The 21,618-nt window shown below is 38.3% G+C and overlaps 1 protein-coding gene across 7 annotated transcripts in view; it reads left to right on the forward strand.

Moving 5' to 3' along the window:
• The window catches only part of LOC128613119 (gephyrin), a 133,311-nt gene that overhangs the window by 63,925 nt on the left and 47,768 nt on the right, over window positions 1–21,618 (forward strand). For 5 of the 7 annotated variants that reach the window (XR_008386828.1, XR_008386829.1, XM_053633694.1 and 2 more), the window contains exons 10-12: window positions 10,713–10,787; window positions 16,339–16,381; window positions 17,577–17,714. Coding sequence is in view for 5 of the 7 variants with exons in the window: in XM_053633694.1 (XP_053489669.1) it covers window positions 10,713–10,787; window positions 16,339–16,381; window positions 17,577–17,714 (256 nt within the window). In the remaining 2 variants the exon portion in view is untranslated. The remainder of the gene's footprint in view (window positions 1–10,712; window positions 10,788–16,338; window positions 16,382–17,576; window positions 17,715–21,618) is intronic. The other 2 variants (XM_053633695.1, XM_053633697.1) reach the window with 1 other exon arrangement.

Here is a 21,618-nt window from a genome sequence, read left to right on the forward strand (position 1 = left end):
CTGTGCCTAACCCCACTAATACTGTTGTGGCTGGATGGGCAGCTCCCCACAGCCATGTTCCAAAATCTAGTGGGAAGCCTTCCCTGAAGAGTGGTTGTAATTATAATTGATGTTTCTGAGGTTCGTTGGGAGGATGCCAAAAGTCCAGAAGCACTTGTTCTTGAATCAAGCACAAGTCGGCAGGTCCTGCCAACTCTGTAAAGCTGAGACTGCCATCTGCTTTTCTTAGCCGCAGGTGTGTGGATTGGGAAATATTCGTGTGTGGATTGTGCAAGACAAAAAGCGAAAGTCTCAAAATCCAAATGAACCGAACAGGTTTATCTCAGAAAAGATGTCAATGATTGCAAGTGTCACCTGATCCATATATGCACATCGTAATTGTTGCATGCACAAATTATGATACATTAATACAAAATATAGCATTTGTATTCACAAATGTCTATTTGTACAAATTGATTAACATTAATTTAATTCTGAAGTTTGCACAAATTGTAAGATGTTTGTTTGTGGCTTGTGCATTTGCAACATTTTATCAAGTTCAAGGATAATTGTTCATGGATTTATTAATAATTTTGAGAGCAGTTTCATCCCATAGATGACAGTCTTTGACAGTACCTCACCCGTCAAAGTTTAATGACTGGGTAGATGACATGAAGAACTCTGAGATTACAAAGCAAAGAAGCAAATAATGACCTGCACAGCAATAAAATAGGCCAGGTTTATAAACACAGCAACTTTATTTAAAAAACAACAACAAAAAAAACTGATTTAGAGCTCAGTCGGAAAGTTAGCAGCCTGAGTCGCTTTCGTCGATTGGTGGGCGTTGATGTCCTAGATACAGCTCCAGATCGGGGTGAAGTTCAGAGGGCTTTTTGTCTATGAAATTAAAGAGCACACACAAAACTTCTTTGGGGGGCTAATTTTAACTTCAGTGCTGCAAGCCATGCTTGTTTCCTCTCACCAATATTTGGTATAGAATGCAAGGTATACAGCGGGAGACATGAACATTCTTGTCGGGTTTGCTGGTGCTCAAAACAAGTATTTTCCAAGAATTTCTAAAGTTTATTGCTGTTGTTGTGGCAGCCAAGGACAGCACAGCTTGACCCTGAGCTCATTTTTATTTTTGCTAACACTCTCAAAGCTTTTGTTCAAGTAATTCAGTCGCTCTCTTTAGCCAGTTTTAATAAGGGTTCCTATAGAGACAGGAACAGAAAAACAGTTCAACTGAAATTAGAATCCATCATGGCGGCGCTCATTGGTTTCTCAGGAAGAATTTGGATATTGTGATTTATAATGTGAAGACCTGCTGGCCAAAATCAATAAATTATTGCAGAGAAAGTGCATCTCTCCTTTTTCCCCCAGTTACCATAATTATAGTAGTATGTGTGTATTGGTGTTTGCGTGGCTGACAGAAACATGTAAATACAAAAGCGGGAAAATGGAGAAAAAAGCTGCACGATCATTGTTTTAATGCTCAATCATTGATGTCTCTTCTGAGTACTCGAGTAATCGAGTGCTTGTGCCCATCCCTAGTCTGGTGATTGACTTGGCCACTCTAAAACCTTCCACTTTTTGACCCTGATAAAGTCCTTTGTTGAGTTGGCACTGTTTTGTATCATTGTCTTGTGATTATGGCTGCAACTAACGATTATTTTCATAATAGATTATCGGCAGATTAGTTTACGTTTCTTTTCTGAATAATCAATTCATTAGATGTTTAAATCAAAATTTCAGTACCATTTTTTCATTAATTTAAAATAAAATCCACAAACTGAGTGTTACAAAAAAACTTTAGATTAAAACTTTACATAACACAGCTGTGTGTGTGTGTTGTAAGAAAAAATGAAGAGGATGTCGAAGAGCTCAAAGAAGAATAACTTGATTACAGCATGGCAGTGACAAAGTACATTAAGCACTTTGGGTTCGTCGGAGTCAAAGTGAACCCCAAATGATATCAGCACAGACATTTCATACCGTGTTTCAAACCAGGTTTTCTGTATGTTATGTAAATGAAGTTTCATTCTAAATGTAAATTACGGATAGCATTTAATACGATCACTTTTCATTCTCACAGTACGGATGTTGTTACAGGTGTGACCCCAAATGGTGAGTTTGATAGGATTATCGAGACAAATGTCTTTCTGAATGCTAATTACGGTCGCGTAGCCCTTTGCTCAGGGATGGTTCTTGATGTTCCACTGCCACTCCCATGCTATAATTGTGTGAATGTCACTTTAGGTGGTATTATCCACATATTGCTGAGACTCGGATAAATTGTCACATTGATGGTTCTACCTTTTTGGTGAACAAGCTTAAACTAACACAGTTCGGGGTGGAATCTACTGAGAGGCAGTCTGTAATTTCTTACTGTGTGTGTGTGTGTGTGTGTGTGTGTGTGTGTGTGTGTGTGTGTGTGTATATATATATACACACACACACACACACACACACACACACACACACACACACACAGTATCTCACAAAAGTGAGTACACCCCTCACATTTTTGTAAATATTTGATTATATCTTTTAATGTCACAACACTGAAGAAATGACACTTTGCTACAATGTAAAGTAGTGAGTGCACAGCTTAACAGTGTAAATTTGCTGTCCCCTTGAAAAAATTCACCACACAGCCATTAATGTCTAAACCGCTGGCAACAAAAGTTAGTATACCCCTAAGTGACAATATCCAAATTGGGCCCAAAGTGTCAATATTTTGTGTGGCCACCATTTTCCAGCACTGCCTTAACCCTCTTGGGCATGGAATTCACCAGAGCTTCACAGGTTACCACTGGAGTCCTCTTCCACTCCTCCATGACGACATCACAGAGCTGGTGGATGTTAGAGACCTTGTGCTCCTCCACCTTCCGTTTGAGGATGCACCACAGATGCTCAATGTAGTGTACCTGGGTATTTCTGCTCTTCAATAAGCGCCATTGTCAGCAAGTGAATTTGCACTTTCATTCAGCGCCCCCCCCCCCCCCCCCCCCCCAATTCTGAGGACTATTATGGTTATAGATGCTCTAAGAGAATGCAAAAAACTTATTTGACTGTCAGAATTTCAGTTTTAACCAGTTTAGCCCCTGGCTGTCAGTTACTTTGCATGTGGGGTAACATATACAAAGTTATTTGTTGGAGTAGGAGAAAAACCTAAAACCACAATCCAAACAACCAAATGCACATCACTAATTTTATACACGTAGTATGGTTATTGTCAAAGTTGCTGAGCTATAATCAGCTGTTTTAGCTTCATGTAACTTCTGGATTTTGAACTTATGGCATGATTCCATAGCACCATATCTGATTGTCTTTAGAGGAGGTCGCTTTTAAGAGTGGTTTGACTAGAGGGTTTGAGAATAGAGGTAGAGGGTGGACTCCTTTTAGTGGCCAAGCCAGCTGGTAGTTAATAGTACAGTCAACATCACTTACGTTTGTTACTTGTGCACTTGTAGTCCATAGACACATTCCAGTGAAGGTACCTTTGTAAGTAGTTATAACTAGGGCTGCACAATTAATCAAATATCAGTCTTGATTACGATTTTGACTGCCCACAATTACATGAACATGATCGACTGCGATATTGACGTTTAATGTTCGTCCTCCGCTCATAGAAAACTCCGCTGCATATCAAATCAAGCGCTTCCTAAACTTACAGCCAGTCACCATAGAGTGGTGCAGGGATGGCATCATTTTGTAATGCCAAAACCCGAAAATGAGTTAGCATTTTAGCGCTCACACTGCCAGCTTCGCTTCGTGCTCCAGCGCTTGCGCGAGGGGAAATCATGTTACTAATATGTTGCTAAATGGGACTACAGACGTTGTCGGGGACATTAAACATCATCACGCCGAACAGGAAAAGTCTTTACAAATAAACTGGTTCAGTTATGCTGTGCACAATTCCCCCAAAAAACGTGGATGAAGATTCATCCACAGAGTAAATCCGCATTATGGAAAATTTTTATGGAAAAAAATTTTTTAAATCAAGTTTGGAAAATTTGTCAGAAGCTTGGTGATGACTTCAACGTCACAGAGCAACCGTGGTGTAGTTCGTTAATACCATAGAGTTAGCTTTTTATTTCTGGCAATTGTATTTAGGCTTCAAACTTCATAAAAGTTGATCTTTTATGAAAGTTGATAAAAATGATCTCGATGGACAAAACATGTTAGTATTGTAAACTTTTGTTGATCACAGAGTTTATTTTTTTGCAATAATCCAAAAGCCTATGGGGCAATCCTATTGGGTTTTTGTCGAGGGAACCAGTGTGATGCTAACTTCCGGGTTCCGGGACAAAATGACATGCGCCACTCTATTGGGTGATGTGGCTGCGTCTCTCCTCCTGTAAACACTGTTATTGACTTTTCTGTATACGTCTGAATTGTTTTCATTTGGTTGCATATTGTTATATTGGATTGCATATTTTCATTTGGTTGATGGCATTTTTATTTTTACTCATCCTATATTTTGGGTACAATTTTATTTATATTTTGCTTCTATGAGATGATACACTTTAAGGATCAGTCTAATTTGATGCAAAGATTTGTACATTAGCAGGAATGTAGCACAACATGAAGGTGAAAGCAGCGGTCTGTTTATTTAAATGTGAAAGTGCAATAAAAATATGTTGTCCCTAAAATCAATGAATAATCGTGATAAATAATCGTGATTGATCAATCAATATTGATCAAAATAATTGTGATTATCATTTTGGCCATAATCATGTAGCCCTAGTTATAACATAAACTTTCAGCCAAAATGTCAGATTGATTTATGACCCCCTGTGATTTATGACCCACCATGTTCCTCTGACTGACAGGTCTGTGGGGACATGTGATTTACGACTGCTGGTAAACCTATTTGATCTATACGTGTGACCTGTCTCCTATCTGTCTGGGTGTGTTCTTCCTGAGCTGTATTGACCAGAATGTTTACGATGTGTTTGTTAATGAGTTTAGTTAATGAGCCCTGCTTCTCAGTGTTTACTACCCATCCCAATGCATACACAAGTCAGAACAAGACATACTCAGACTTTCCATTCCATTGAATGGCTTGAATATGTTAAAACATGTGGCATAAACATTCAGCATGCGTTAAACCGCGCTGAGATGGTGATTGGAAACAGTGCGGATTCTGCTGTGCAGAACAGCAGAATCAGCCCAGCCCATGTAGACACACTGATGAGGAAAGGGCTATTTCAGGCTACTGGGTCAGTATCGAGCTGTTAAAGGCTGTGGAGAAGGGTTACGATGTAATGAAGGTGGACAAGGTATGGCATTTTCCTCAACGATCAGAAACATTTTTTGTGATTTATGTTAAGACATGTTTACAGTACAAACAAGAGGCCATTGGATTCCCCACTCACGGTGTGTCGGATGCAGACAAATAATCCTACATCACTGATTACTTTGAGAAAGAGGTGATTAAGATGAATCTTGACAAGATAAGACATAACCCCACATGTCAGTCTATTAACAAACTTCTGCTGAACTCAATTTGGGGGAGGTTCTCTATGCGCAAAAATTTGCCGTGTAGGAAACTACTTTTAGGCACTGAACAGTTTGCACAACACATTTTCGGCGATGGTTGACAAACACTTTTCGTTCATGTCAGACACTGTTGCACTAATTCAGTGGTGTTACGGAGACAGGAAAGGTGGTCAGACCCATGACATTAATGTGACATTCTTGGTGCGTTTACAACTTCACATGCGTGCCTAGAGCTGTATGAGTTAATGGATAAGTTGGGGGATAGGCTGTTGTACAGTGATACAGACAGTGTCATCTTTACTTCTAGAGACGGTGACTGGGAGCCTCCACTGGCGGCCTTACGTCGGTAATCTGACTGATGAGGTTGGGGGTTGGGATCACATTGTAGAGTTTTGTTCAGGGGGTCCGAAAACTTATGGCTACCACACTGCTAAGGGTAAGGTCTGCATGAAAGCCAAGGGTATTACTCTCAATGCTGTAAACTCAAAAGCCATTAGGTTAGACACTCTGACTGGCCTTGTTGATCACTATGTCATGGGGAAGGTAACAGTAGTCATATACTGGCATACACTGACACTATTGTGCAAAATAAAAAACACTTCACAGTACACAATAGGTCAGTCGTTAAAAAGTTAAATTATTGTAAAACAAACGTGTGCTGCACCCTGATTTTACCATGCTCCCATATGGCTTCTGACAATCTTTTTGGACATAGGGGTGTGTGAGACACAGATGGTTTTGATTTTAGATTACATTATCCATTTTCATGTGTTATAAGCAGCCCTTCAAACTTTGGAAAGTCATATTTTGTAAAAATGTTTTTGCAAAATGCTGTACAGTTGACTTCTAAATTTTTTTTTAATAGTGTATATATTTATGTATTTACTGTGATTACCCCCAGACAGGTCTGCCACATCCATATGTCCAGCCATGTCTTTGTAAAAGAGTCCCGCAGAGAAAAGCGTTTCAAGGGCATCTTACCATAATGGTAAGACACTCGTTCATGCAACGATCAGGATATGTGCTAGAACTCTGTGAAATATAACGGTCTCCAAGCGACACGTCCACTTGTGAAAATATTGTTGGCCCCACATAGTTAATAAGACCCACAGGGGCTCCGTCTGCAATATCTGTACTATCAGCATGAGTGATTTTGAGACGCAAAAACACCAATGTGGTGTTTAGGTCTACATAATCCTTTCCAGACCCCACGATTAAAAAACTCCAAAGGTGATGAGTCCGATATCGCTGATAATGGTGGTACTTCTATAGAAGTATTTTTTTTCAATAGCGATTTGAGTAAGTGTGAGCAGATCCAGTTGAGGCACTGTGAACAGATCCAGTTCGGTTTTTACTCACTCTTCTGACACGTTGTGTCGTAAAGACATGATCTAAAATATTGTTTTAACAGAATTCTTCACGATTTGTCATCTCCTTGTGCTTGTGTTTTATGACTGACTCTTTCTTAGGCATATGTTTTGTTTTCTTGTGAGTTTGGCCACTCCTCCAAACCCCTGGCGGCCTAGATGCTCTTTTGCGAGTCATCACCATTAGCCCAGATCCGTTTTGAGTATTGTTGTTATTACAAGACCGTGATAATGTGTTGCTAACACGTTGTGTAGTATGTTTTTTGCTGCTGATTTAAAATGCAGCTTGGCTATGCTAAATCCTTGTTTTAGCAAAGGTAAAGCCTTTCTAAAGAGTCCTCCAAACATAACCCCCAAGCCTGGGAGTCCATTGCCTGCCTGATTCTGGTAATAGACTACATAACGTATGGGGTCGGCGTTGTGATTGTCCTACGTGCTCTGAAAACCGAAGCGCGTGCTCGATGTGCGAGCTTGAAGTGTGAGCACACGCTTTTGGGTTTTCAGTGACACTGCCTTTGTTTACTTTCGACACGTGCATTTGTTATGGTTTATGTCCTGTCTCCGCCTCTGTAATGTCACTGGTTGTTTCCCGTATGTTATCATTGTTCTCAGCTGTCTTGTAACCCCTGATTGTTTGTCATTTAAACCCCTCATGTCTCCTCGCACTTTGCGAAGTATTGAGTGTATTTACCGTGCCAAGCCTTTGTTCATTGTGTCCTGTTTCGTGGTTTTTGATCTTGCTTCTAGTTTCTCTTTTTGCCTTGCCTAGTTTATGCCCATTTGCCACATAAGTCTATACATATACATACACATTATGTCAGCAATTCTAATACAACTATCACATTCAGTCACCAGGTCTAGTATTTTTCTGACAGTTGCACAAATTGGATCGACCGCATTAATACACATACGCGCCATATCTGTCCACTCATTTGACATGCCTCTTACAACAGACATTTGATTCTTGAGGTTTGTTAAATGTTTGGGATCAACGCCGCATTCGTTTACAGCGACAGGTACATCAACACAGTCATTAATGATCTTGTACATTTAAGTTGGTCATCTCGCATCTAATACGACATTTAAATAGATTCTTTGCCAGTCCTGCCTCATAGCACGTGCTTCCCATTTTAGTATCCCTCTCAGGCAACTTGTACAGAGCCTTTCCAGCTGTCCACGGTGTCCCAGACGCTGCTGACATCCACAATTTTCTCTCTGACTTCGCAAAGCTTTTCCACAATGTAAACCTCATCATGCAGTTCATGCAAAATAGTGTCCACTGACCCCTGAATCCTCTGGGGGTGAATCCTCAAACCACATTGACTCAATGCTTGAGCTATGATGTGTTTAAGTCCTGGTTTAACCAGATTACGTGATGGCTGCTCAAACTACGTGTCAAACAAATAGATGTCAGGTTAAAATTTCTTTACAGAAATATCAACACGGTATATAGATATTAAAGGTGCGAATTTATCCCAACTGAGCAAGCCACTGAGTGGCGACGGTGGCAAGGAAAAACTCCCTAAGATGTTTTAAGAGGAAGAAACCTTGAGAGGAACCAGACTCAGAAGGGAACCCATCCTCATCTGGGTAACAACAGATAGTGTGAAAAAGTTCATTATGGATTTATGTGAAGTCTGTTTGGCCTTAGAAGCAGCCGTAGTTCCAACAATCTGGAACTGGAGTAGATGAGAGCTCCATCCAGAGGTAGGACATCCGAAACGGATCAGGCAGGTCTGGAGAGCAGAGAGGATCAGGATCTCTAGTATCTCCATAAAATCGTGTGTGGCTCGACAGAAGGAGAGAGGGAGAGAAAAGATTATTAGGACTGTGCTTACCATAACAAAGTCTAAAAGTCAGTTTCTCTCACATTTCAACAAGTCCTCTTGTTGGTGAAATACACATCAGTCTTCTAGGGCAGTGGTTTTCAAAGTGGGGGCTGCGGCCAGGGGGCCTCAACAATTTGGTGTGAAAAATAAATAAATACATGATTTTATATATATATGTGCGCGAATTACTATAACATTCTACTTGTAACAGTACATATTAAAATCACATTTGCTATAACTAACTTTCTAATTGCTAAACAGACAAAACATCAACGTAAAAAAGGGGGATATATTCAGAAGTCTGTATTTTTAATGTGTTTTAAAGACATCTTGCAAAAGGGGGGCCTCGGTCAAATGTTAATGCCATTTGGGGGGCCTTGCCCTGGAAAAGTTTGGGAAGCCCTGTTCTAGGGGTATTAAGAATTCTCAGAGCAGCCATTATAACAGAAAGTTGCAGAGTGTCTTCTGTGTTTTAACAACATCTTAAACCATTATTTAAACACCAAATTCAGGACACATGCATTGGGAGGGGTAGATTGTGAGAAAGCAGGCTCACCCTTAATATCATTAACATAAACACATCTAAACATCCTGGCCAATACAGGTGAGGAAGAACACTTCCAGACAGACAGGAGACAAGAGGTCACATGTACAGATCAAATAGGTTTACAAACAGTCATAAATTACATGACCCTACAGAACTGTCAGTCAGGGGAGTATGGGGAGTTATAAATCAATCTGAAATTTTGACAGTGTATGTTATAATTACCTTTGTGTCCAATTTTATGCTAATTCACAACATGCCAATCCATTCTTCTATCTAACATCCATTAGCCTTTCTGTAAGCTCTGAACCATGACTATGCAGAGACATACAGTTTTCATAATTCTGTCCTCAACCCATCACAGGAGTATTTCCACTGGTAGACATGTATACTGTATAAACTGTGGAGTTAGTGTCTAGATACGAGCTAGCAGCTCACTGAATGTTTTTCTTGTTACTAGCATTTTCACATTTTTCCACATTGTCCACTTTTTAAGTGATCAGTGGCTCTTGCTCATCTGTGAAAGGAGCTATAAGCTGTAGTCTTCCACTCTTTGTGTATTCTCTCCCCTAACCTGGGTTTAATCCTTTCCCTTATCCACTGCCCAGATGCAGCTCACTTCTTACTCTTCTACCTGTAGTATCACTTAGGTATTTCAGCACTCTTTACACTGATTTAGGAACAATTCTGCCAATGTAGAAATTTTGTTTATTGTATGAGAAATAGTGAAGCTGACCTCAGATCTGGGTACTGGGGCAACCTATTACCACCTGCTTCTTCATGTGTTGCTATCTTTGTTACCACTCTGTTGTTGTGCTATAACTGCCAGTTCTGGCTATTAACCTACCATACTTATTTTATATTCATATTTTTGAGTGTTGATAAATAATTTTGTATTTTCACCTTCAGAAGCATGTTTCCACTAGATGTCTTTTTTTTTTGCTGCCCTACAACAGGACATCTTCATTTTAAGTGAACTAATCTATGTTTCTTTGTGAATTGCAAAACACCTTTTTAGAATGTTCAATAACTGTGTTCTCTATTCAGATATGTACACAAACTCTCTAGCTGTTGCTATATAGGTATAAAATAGCAAGTTGGATAACAGTGGTATATTATTTGTTAAAAGAAATAGCATTTGTATTGTGGAAGCTTCTGGTTGTTTATCCATAGATGAACCTTAGATAGGTGAAATCAGCATAGTATTCCCAGTTATATTATGCTGCCATAATTTATTTTCTATTTTTGGCAGTTTCGATTAAATTATTACAAGTTGGATCACTATTGTACATGCAGAGTTCCTGCTAATTGTTGATAATTTCCTTAGCAGAGTCATAGTATGGGTGTGATTTTATACAGTGTTGGGCAGGTGGTTAATGTGTAATATCTAGATTGATATGACTGAGAGAAAAACTACTTCTGACTAAGGGCTAATATCAGTATCAGTGTGGATGAGGTGAGTTACTGTTGTGTGGCTTTCTCCAGGCATCACGGAGAGAGTTCAGGGCACACTTGGATGAGGTCATCACACTCGAGTCAAGGTACTCTACCTTGGACCAGGTAAACAGTTTCACTCTCCCCTCTCTTCTGCATAGATATTTATGCACAGATTATTTAGGAGATTTTGAATTGTTAGTGCTCTCTACCACCATTATCAAAACACCAATTGAGGGAATATATTTTTGAAGAATTGTGTTCATCTCTTCTTTGCCAAAGTGCACCATTCTAGTGGCTTGTGGTGACCCAACACCTTACTAAGTCGAGTAGTTTTTTCCCTTTCATTTGTTACATATGCACACGCACACTTACCAGTTATGAATAAGCAGCTTACAGTTTATGAATTAATCCGCTTTACCCAACTATTTCTTGATAAATAATATATTCCTTATAATATATACAATTTTATAAAGCTATTTAAACTCCAGATATTATACCGGGATTATAATAAAACATTCAACTATAGCAGTGTTGGCAGAACTTAAGAGACCAGGCATAAATTATTATATAAAATAAATATTATACAAAATGATTTCCCCTATTTGATTTTACTTTCTCAGTGACCAAGATGTTTGCAGCTCTGTTATTATGGTGAAATTCAAACATTTTCTAGTTTTTGTCAATCCCCTTGATTGGAGTCATGCCAGTGCCGGCAAATAATGTGTTACTTTGTTTGTGGAAGTCACATTAATGAAAATTAGTTTAACATGTACATTTACCTAGATATTTTGTACAGGTACAGCAAGTTAAATGAATCGGAGATAAACACTTAAATATATGCATGCTATATGTGTAACTAGGGGCCAAGCACCAAAGGTACTGTATGTATGCACCTTATTGTAATTGTATGTTTTCTTTTGGTTCTTGTTATGGTTCGAAGCATCAATGGTGTTGGAATCCTATTGTAATCAAGGGTCCAAGCACTGAAGGTGCTGATGATAAATAGCTATTTCTGAAGAACCATAACGCAGATAAAGCTGAAATTTGGTAGGGTGCATCTATGTGCCAAACTTTATGTGGATTTTTTTATGATTCCTAATTACTGAAAAAACATCACCACCATCGACCAATTTGACAAGGTTCAGATTAAACTATTGTCATGAAAATTAAATGGTAGTTTCAGGCAGGGACCTACTAGTAGCTGATGCAGTCTCACTCAAATTGGCCACTGGGGGCACTATTCATATTGATAGAGTTTAGAGTTAAGTTCAAATAGCTGTTTCTCAGGAACCAAAAGTCCAACTGAGCTAAAATTTGGTGTGTCCCATTGATCTGCTAATCTGTAATTGGATATACAATCATCACTGAATTACATTAGTAACATGGCCGCTTTCAGCCAATCAGCTTTTCAACAGGCATTTTAAACAGCTAGCATTTAGCTGTTGTCACAAAACTTGATGAGTATGTTCATGTATGGGGTCTTTCTGGTTCTGTGTTTCTTGGCAAGAATCGGCCATTCTGATATTTGAGTGCTTGGACCGTGCAGATCACCACTTGCAGCTATATTTATTATTATTATAATGGTCCTTCTAATCTTCTTTTTCGCTAAAGATCAAACCATATGTCCCACAGACAAACTCCCTCCCCCTGTTCATGCAAGAAAGTCGTGGTGCTGCTATAGCGAAGCGTTCTACATTTTGGCTCATATCTCGAATACTGTAAGTCCTACAATGATTATTTTTGCTGCATATTCATTGGGCTTTCCTGAACAAAAAAGCCTCAAAAACCATTTAGGTCCACCCACTTAGATTTTTAGCTAATTTGCATAAGATGCAAAACTTGCTTTGAGAACTTGCCTTAAGGACTTGATTTTTGTCCTATCGTCCTATTCTTCAATTTTAGTTTCAAACTAAAAAGCAGAGTCGGACCCTCATCAATAGGTTTTCGGTAATTATTATTTTTAATGGCCCTAAAAGGCTTGAACCCCGGTAATTGCTGCTTGCAGCTATATTTGTATTTATTTATTTATTTATTTATTTTCCAGTATCTGCAACAGTGCAGACACCATGTTTTAAAAAAATATGTACCTCTCTTCTTAACCAAGCCAAAGGATCATGTTTTACATGAGTTGTTCCTTTCTCACTCTAGACATTTTACTTTTTTATCCTCTGCTTTTATATTACCCTTTGAGCACTTTTCTCATGAAAGAAATATGGGCCAAAGAATTGGGAGATACATGAAGAAATGTGTGAATTTTTCATCCAGAATTCATTGTTTCTCCATAAACTCCAGATAAGGCATATTCAGTTCAAGGTTCTTCGTATGTTCTACTTCTCCAAAATGAATCTGAGTAAAATATACAGCTCAGTTTCTCCGAGATGTGATCGGTGCCAGGTGTCTGAGGGATCTCTATCACACTTATTCTGGTTCTGTCCCACGGTTCATGATTACTGAGTTAGTATCTTCAGTTGTTTTTCAAAAGCGTTTGAGAAAAATATTCCCACAGATCATAATTTGGCAATCTTTGGATACCCTGAAACAACCCTTTCTTTACCTTATATCCAGCAGCAGGTCTTGATGGCCAGTATGGTCACGGTAAAAAAAATAAAAAATGATACTTTTGACACGGAAATCCCCAAATGCACCATGCTTTAAGAGATGACTGAGTGAGATGCTTTTCATTATACAAATGGACCAATTACAATGTAGCAAACTAAAAACAGAAACAGTTTTGGAACACTTGGGGACCCAGATTGATAACAGACCTTGTCTGAATAATGGCATGCGTGTCTGAGTCATGATACATGTCTACGACAGTCCTCCTGCATATTTTCGTGATATGGTTTAATTTACCATATATAATTTACCAAAATACTACTGCTAGTGGATTTATGTGACCGGCACCAAACATGGCCAACATCATGCCAAGACGAACGGATATTTGATGTATGGCAACACCGTTCAATACATCAAATATCCGTCCACATTTAGTGCAAACAGTGGTCCAATATACATGATAAATAAATCTTGAAAGAATTGTCCTTGTCCAAGGTATATATTAGGACAATTGTACATCTTGAAAAACATATCCGCCATTGGTCAATCAATGTTCAGCAGCTATTAGACAAGCTTGATGAAGGCTGATATTTCTTAAAATTATCTTAGTTTTTTTTTTTAAATTTAGGTGCTTATAAGGTTGCACAATAGTAATTAATATCTTTTAATGTCTTTAAGGGCCCTAAACCCCGATAATTGCTACTTGCAGCTATATTTCGGGCCCAAGCACAGATGTTGTGAGGCCCTGTTGTATTTGCTGTTTTTTATAAGCGTTGTTGTTGTTGTTGTTATTATTATAATTATTGTTATTATTATTATTATGGCCGAGCACAGATGTGAGGCCCTATTGGATCTGTTCCGTTTTATTATTATTATTATTATTATTATTATTATTATTATTATTATTAGTATTAGGGCCCGAGCACCGATCATGTGAGTCCCGATTGGATCTGCTCTGTTTATTATTATTAGGGCCCAAGCACTGAAAGTGCAAAGGCCCTATTGTTTTCTTTAGTTTTCATCTTTGTTTTCTTCTTCTTCAAGGTTTTGGGGGCTTTTGGGGCCTTTAACATTCTCAAAAACTCCTGAAAATTTATACACAGGTCGGAATCCATGGCCATTAGGGCCGGGCAAAAGGTGGTACACGGGCGTGGCGGGGGGCAGCCCCCTTGAACACAATCTGAAATCTTGGATACATACTAGCACGTATATGCATGAAACTCAGTACACATTTAGATCTCATCGGGCCGAATAACATCCACGCTATATGTCATTAGTTCCGCCCACAAGTAAGTCGGCTATTTAGATTTGTTTGAAAAACGCATGCTGTGGAATTTGATGCACTCCTCTTCGGGAATTCATCTGATTTTTGATATCTCGAACAGTTTGGCCGTGGCGTTGAAACAAATTTATGGTGAAAAAAGGGAAACAGGAAATGTGTTATAACTTTTGCATACATTTACTGATTTGAATGAAACTTCAGCTGTATGTTTGTTGAAGGAGGTCGATCACATGGATACAACTATTGTGAATCAAGGTCACAGAATTCCAACTGGCAGCAGGAAGTGTTTAAGTTTTCAAAATGCTTTGAAATCACCCTCTTATTTTTACCTGATTTGCTCATTATTATAATTTTACCCAAACTTATTTACCTGAACTTCGTCAGAATAATGTCAAAACACTGCAGGTGTACACTTGTGAAAGTATTCTTGATATCTAAAATACTGTTGCCATGGCAATGCATCAAACTTTAATAATCTTCTTGGGTGGTTTTGAGGCTCTTAGCATGCTTCAAATTGCATGAAACTCCAGACAGATATCAGAGCTGTCGGCCGTTAGACACTGGCAAAGCCCTAGAAACATCGGCGTTGAGAGGGAGCCCTGTAGCGCCACCTTTTGACAAAAGTGTGTGTGTGTGGGGGGGGGGTTGTTTTACCTACAGTCACCAAACCCGTTACATATACTGTTCTCATCATGCCAGACAACTTTCAAAATGACAGTCATTAGTTCTGCCCAACAGGAAGTCGGCCATTTTGGATTTAATGTGGATTTTTTGAATATTGCAGACTCATTTACATGCTCCTCCTAGGCAATTCATGTGATTGTCACCAAGCATGGATAAGACTTTGTCAAGCCATTGAAAATGCTAAATTCCAAAGGGATTTTTGATATCTCGAACAGTTTCGCCATGGCGAGGTAATAGATTTATGGCAAAAAAGTGAAAAGGGTAGTGTCTTATATTCTGCATGCAATGAGTGATTTAGATGAAACTTGAGCTGTATGTTTGGTATTTGGGGCCGATCACATGGATGTGACTATTGTGAGTCACGGTCATAGTGCCACCAACTGGCAGCAGGAAGTGTGACTTACAACAGACTTTGCAATAGTCTTCTCATATTTACCCGAATCACTTCGATCTTGGTCAGAATAATGTCAAGACGTGGCTGATCTAAAATTATTAAAGATTTTTGATATCTTAAACAGTGTTGGCATGGTAACACATCAAGCATAAATACTCTCTTCTGGTGTTTTTGAGGCTCACAGCATGCCTAAAATTTCATGAAAGTGACTGGCTGCAGTAAATGCGGCATATTCAAACGATTTTGACATAGTTCTTTTACATTTACCCACATTAAATGCACATTGCCTGCCATGCACAGTTTCCCTAAAGCCACCAGGGTGGTGGTGGTGCCGGAGCTTGGGCCAGTCATCGCTGCTTGCATCTATTTTATTTTATTTTATTTTATTTTATTTTTATTTATTTATTTATTTATTTATTTATTTATTTTTAACACAGTCATCTGTTTTTTAGGCATTTGTCATGCATGAAAACTCACAAAACTTGGCACACACATCAGACCTGTGTAAAATCAAAAAGTTGTGTAGTATTTGGGCTTGGGTGTGGTCGAGGAGCTCTACAGTGTCACCAAATGCAGTCAATCGTTGGAAGTTGCTCTAAGGTGCACAAGATTTGGTATGGTTATTGATCTCATCGTGTAAGACAAAGTTCACTTGGTTTTAGCTGACTCCACCCAACAGGAAGTCAGCCATGACAGAAAAAGACAGAACTTTTTCTCTTTCACATCCCATCTCACTCTTTCTTCCTTATTGTCTGTAGGTACAGTCACGGTGTGGCAGCAAAGAGAACATCCTAAGATCAAGTGAGTGCTTGCAAAACTTTGGTGTGTGTGTGCCAGTGCACTAGTACACATGCTGTGAGTAAGCATATAGAATATGTCTATAATTATATGACACAATGAGACAATGCCACTTTTTCTTTTCCAATAACATTACAGATATTGAAACATTGAGTATTAGTTGATATTGATGCCCATAAAATATTTATTTCTTTAAAGCTTTAAAATTATATATATTTTTAGAAGCACTACAATTGGAAAAAATAAAAGTGCATAGCTAAAAACATGACTTGCACAAAACCGGAACTTCTATTATGTTGTACCACAGCCTGGTTGAATGCTTGATTTTGATTAGTCAGATGATGTGCATTATTTTCATATAACAGCACAGGTAGTTCTGGCTGTAACATGGATGGTAAGTTAATATTAATGCTAATACATTATTGTTTCTGTAGTAATAGCTCAAACACAGGGGCTTGTGTAGCGGACTCTCCACTGATAACAGGAGTGAGGTATCCCACTATGGAAAATGCTTCGGGCGTGACCGATCCTGGAAGCACCAATAACACTGTGATCTGTCGATTGACAAACCAATCACGACGGTGATGCAGGAGTCCCAACTCCCTAATATAGATCACTGCTGACGGTCCCTACCTCATTCTCAGCACATCTCTTCTCCATGCAACTGCAATGAAGGAAGTGTGGTGAAATAACTCATTCCTGTTATCAGGGAACCAGGGTTACAAAAGTAACCTAAAGTTCTCTTTCATATATTTGTTTGGTATCACTATGGGATAAAGACATCTCCCGTATTGCAGATATGCTGTCCAACGTGGTCATGCCAACCAACTTAGTGATGTATGTAACATGTACACAAAGACCCCAACTATTCTATGAATAAAGTGGGAACATTTGTGGGTACCACTGGATAAGGACATCTGCCAAATGCTGCAAATGTAAATGGCACAAATAAATTGCTTCCTGTTTGAACCAAAACCTAATTCTTTTTAAAGTACTTTTTAAAATCTGAGCTGAGAATCGTCATAAGCTAACAAAGGTACTAGAGTTTTTTCAGTAAACATTCTGCCCAACTCAACACAAACAGCTAAACATGTGTTTGTAATCTGAAAAATCTGAAATTGTAATATATTGTTTGCCCTTAGTAGTTTGTGTGTGTGTTTGTGTGTGCAGACTCTCAACTGTTGTGTCCTCCTCTTAGGTCATAGTGCAGTAGACATCACAAAGGTGGCACAGAGACACCGCATGTCCCCTTTCCCCCTTACTTCCATGGACAAGGCCTTCATCACTGTGCTGGAGATGACTCCTGTTCTTGGTACTGAGATCATCAACTATAGAGGTGAAGTATACACCATCCCAAAATTTTCAGTCCCATCATTTAACAATAATTGAGAGATATGCAGGTACAAAACTTGAGAGGAGGTAAGTTTTTTTTGGGGATGTTTACACCCTCTTCAAACTGTGATTATTGCTATTTATTCTAAGTGTTACTCTGTGATTCTGTCCATCAGAATCTAACAGGCTCTGTGTGTAACAGAATGTCTTCACATATGCTCTTCCTAACAGTCATTACAGCTGTTACCCTTGTTCTGATTAGAATGGAGGCTGTTGATATCTATAGACCAAAACACAAAGCTTACATAGCATGCTTCTTAGCTGTAAATTTTGATGCAGAGTTTGGGTCCCCTAGATAAGTCAAACTTGTCATGGCTTGTCATTGTTTAAATAGAATGAAACAATTTTTATTAATAAAATGATGCATGAAATAATAGTTTATGAAAATAATTGTGTGATGAATAAAAATGATAATAGCTTAAGTAGTAAATCAGTCAATATGAGCAAGCTTTAAATAACATAATTTAGTACTGCTAGAGTAAGCCTTAGCAGACCATGCACTGTGTTTGACACTAATTATGCTATTTCAGAAATCATCTCTGATTGTGATAAAAAGGAAAAGAAAGATGATGGCCATGACAAGTTGGACTATTACAGGAGACAATAAACCTACCCTAGAAAAGCAATGAACCAAAATTCCAGTCACCCACCTTGAAATCCTCAACTTCTTCCTGAATATCTTGGTTTAAGGAGGGTAGCGCTTATGTTTTTTCCAGAGAGTATTATGGATTAACAATGTCTGATTGGTGTGGTTTTACAGTTCTGGTTGGGGGAGCATCAGTTTAAGCGTCAAACATACAGGAAATGTTACCTATTTTGGGGCTAATTCTGTTATTGTGGTAGTGCATTGAATCCTTTGGTGCAGAGGCTAGCACATGGGTTCCCCTTCTGGGCAAATGACCAAACATGGGCATTTTGTACACTCTTCAGTTAAATGTGGCTTGTTTGAATGCAACTCCCAGTAATATTTTTTTTTAAATTCTAATATTGATTTGTAAAATATATGAATAAAACAAAGAGGAGATTGTGAGTTCCTCTCATGACCCCAGTTGTAAATCAAAGGCCATGTGGAATAGCAGAACAGTAATCCCCTGTAATGTTATCTATATCCTATTGAAGTTAACCTTTTATTAACAGTATGAGCGAGTTCTATCCTATAAGCTTGTGTGGGTGTTTCAGCCAGAATGATGAAAGTACAACATAATTAATAACAATAATTATACACACTCACTATACCTATACCTCTCTATGTCGCATGGTCTTTTTCCAATCTTCAGCTGTCCAATATCAGTGAGTATGTGTCCACTGTAGCCTCAGATTCCTGTTCTTGGTTGATAGGAATGGAACTTAATCTGGTCTTCTGCTTTTGTAGCCCATCCACCTCAATGCTTAACATGTTATGAGTTCTGGTATGCTTTTCTGCTCACCGCGGTTGTAAAACGTTTAATTTAATTACTGTAGCCTTCCCTTCAGCTAAAAACCAGTCTCGCCATTCTCCTCTGACCTTTCTCATCAACAAGGCGTTTCTGCCCACAGAACTACTGCTCAAAGTTTTTTGTTTTTTTGCATCATTCTACGTAAAATCTATGAACTGTTGTATGTGAAAATCCCAGGAGATCCGCAGTTGAAATACTCAGACCAGCCTGTCGGACAAACAACCATGCCAGTTAATGCTGTTTAAAGTCACTCTTTTTTCCTATTCTGATGTGAACATTACCTGAAGCTTTTGATCTACATCTGCATAATTTTATGCATTGTACTGCTGCCCCATGGTTGAATAGGTCATAAACAATGAAAGCATAATCCTAAAAATGGCTGTTAGGATCAATGATGAATATTACTTATTAGTGTTAGTCATGTGGTAACATCTAAATTAACTGAATTTATTCAAGTCAAAAATTTTACTGAATCAATCTAAATACATTAGATTACACCAGTAAAATTAAATGTAAGGTTTAGCTCTGGTAGAAATAGCTCTTTAAGATAACATTTACAGCTTACCCATTTTTAATAGTGTACCATAAATTTTACCATGTTTTTTCATAGTACTCATTTTTGTCACTGGTGGCCGACCTCTTTGAAAATGATATGCCACTGTTACTATATTGATATGGAGAGTGTTTAAGCCAGAGAAGCACTGAAAAGTGTATTGTAGTTTGGCTGCTTACAACTACTTTCTCGGAGGAAAGGTGCAAAATGTTTGTTCCTATAATGCGGATGCCATCTGTATTGTGTATTGTGCAGTTGGAGCAAGTCAATTGCTGTCTAAAATATACTCATGACATGATTTATTGTTAGAAAGAAGGGAAATTGCAAGAGGACACTGTATGTGTATGGTGAGTTATCTAGCTAAATGGTTATCCTTCTTGTTTTTTGGCAAATGAATGTATTACACAGAATAGCATCTACCTGTTTAGGATAGAACATGCAGTCCTCTGGTTTTAAATGTCGGTGCTTATCAGATTAGACTAGGTTTGTAGTAATGTTGCTGCAGTTCTTTTGGCTGTGGAACAATATGTAAGGGAAGGCTTAAATGCCTCTTTGGTCAGTGACCTGAGGGAATGTCCATCAACAGAACATATAGTCCTCTGTATAGTTTTTACATCCTGTCCTTAAATCTTCTTACCAGATGTCTGAATTCTGGTTAATTATGGTGAATTGTGGCTATTGATTTGAATGCTGTTTCTGTCTTAGGACCAGAAACAGCACTTCCTGTGCTCATGAATATTCAACACATGCCAAATTATAAATCCTAGATGGTTGCACAGCAGAATTTTATAGACATTTCTGCCCACGTATTGCTCCTGTATTTTTGCAAATAGTGAAACCCTCAATAATTTAATAATTTCCCCAGCATATGAATGCTCTTTTTATTTCTAATATCCTATAACAAATATCACATTGGCATACAGGTGCATCTCAAAAAATTTGAATATCGTGGAAAAGTTCATTTTTTTCTGTAATTCAATTCAAAAAGTGTAACTTTCATATATTCTATATTCCTGCACATAAAATGAAATATTTCAGGCCTTCAAAAATCCAGTATCAAAATATTAGAATACAGAGTTTATAATACAGAAATGTTGACCATCTTGAAAAGTATGTTAATTTATGCGCTCAATACTTGGTACTTAGCTAGCTGGCTAAGAAGACACACTCACACAGAGGAAATTGAACTGCCACTGACATGCCCCTTGTCATATGCACCATGGTTGAGCAGGAATGGCCTTCATGCATGGATTCTATATGAAATCTATCATTAGTGCTAGAATTATTTAATGCACCAACTAAACACGATGTTGGCTTTTTTCCACCTGTGAAAAGTAATATTGTTGGACAATATTTGGGTGAGAAGTAGTGTTGCCATGGCACTATAGTCAAAGCTGACAGTTGCGGCTATGATCTGCTGCTAAAACTACTAATCAGGACACCTGCTTGCCATATACGGATCAAATTGTAAAATTGTACAGTTGGTAAAATATATTGGAGAGGATTAGTAATGGACACAGATAAATTGAGAATGTAAAAAGAGATTTCTTTGTATGCAATACATCACAAACCTAGCTTTGCTTGATAAGTACTTGTGTTTTTGTGTATTTTTGTGGGCAAAGCTAGTTGTTATGAGCTAAATTAATAAATTCAGAGAAATATTTTTATTGCTTTCAAAACCCCACTGGGATGCTCGGAGCAGGAATATAGCCACAAAACTAGCTGTTTCATCTAAGAAATGTCTAATATGCCACATGTATTGTATAAACTTAAAAAATCTCTTTAACTTCAACTTCTCATAATTACTTCAACTGATAAGATTTGATTAGATGGAATAAATTACATTATCCCTAATAGGA

The sequence above is a fragment of the Ictalurus furcatus genome, chromosome 9 (assembly GCF_023375685.1).
Source record: "Ictalurus furcatus strain D&B chromosome 9, Billie_1.0, whole genome shotgun sequence".
Classification (NCBI taxonomy): domain Eukaryota; kingdom Metazoa; phylum Chordata; class Actinopteri; order Siluriformes; family Ictaluridae; genus Ictalurus; species Ictalurus furcatus.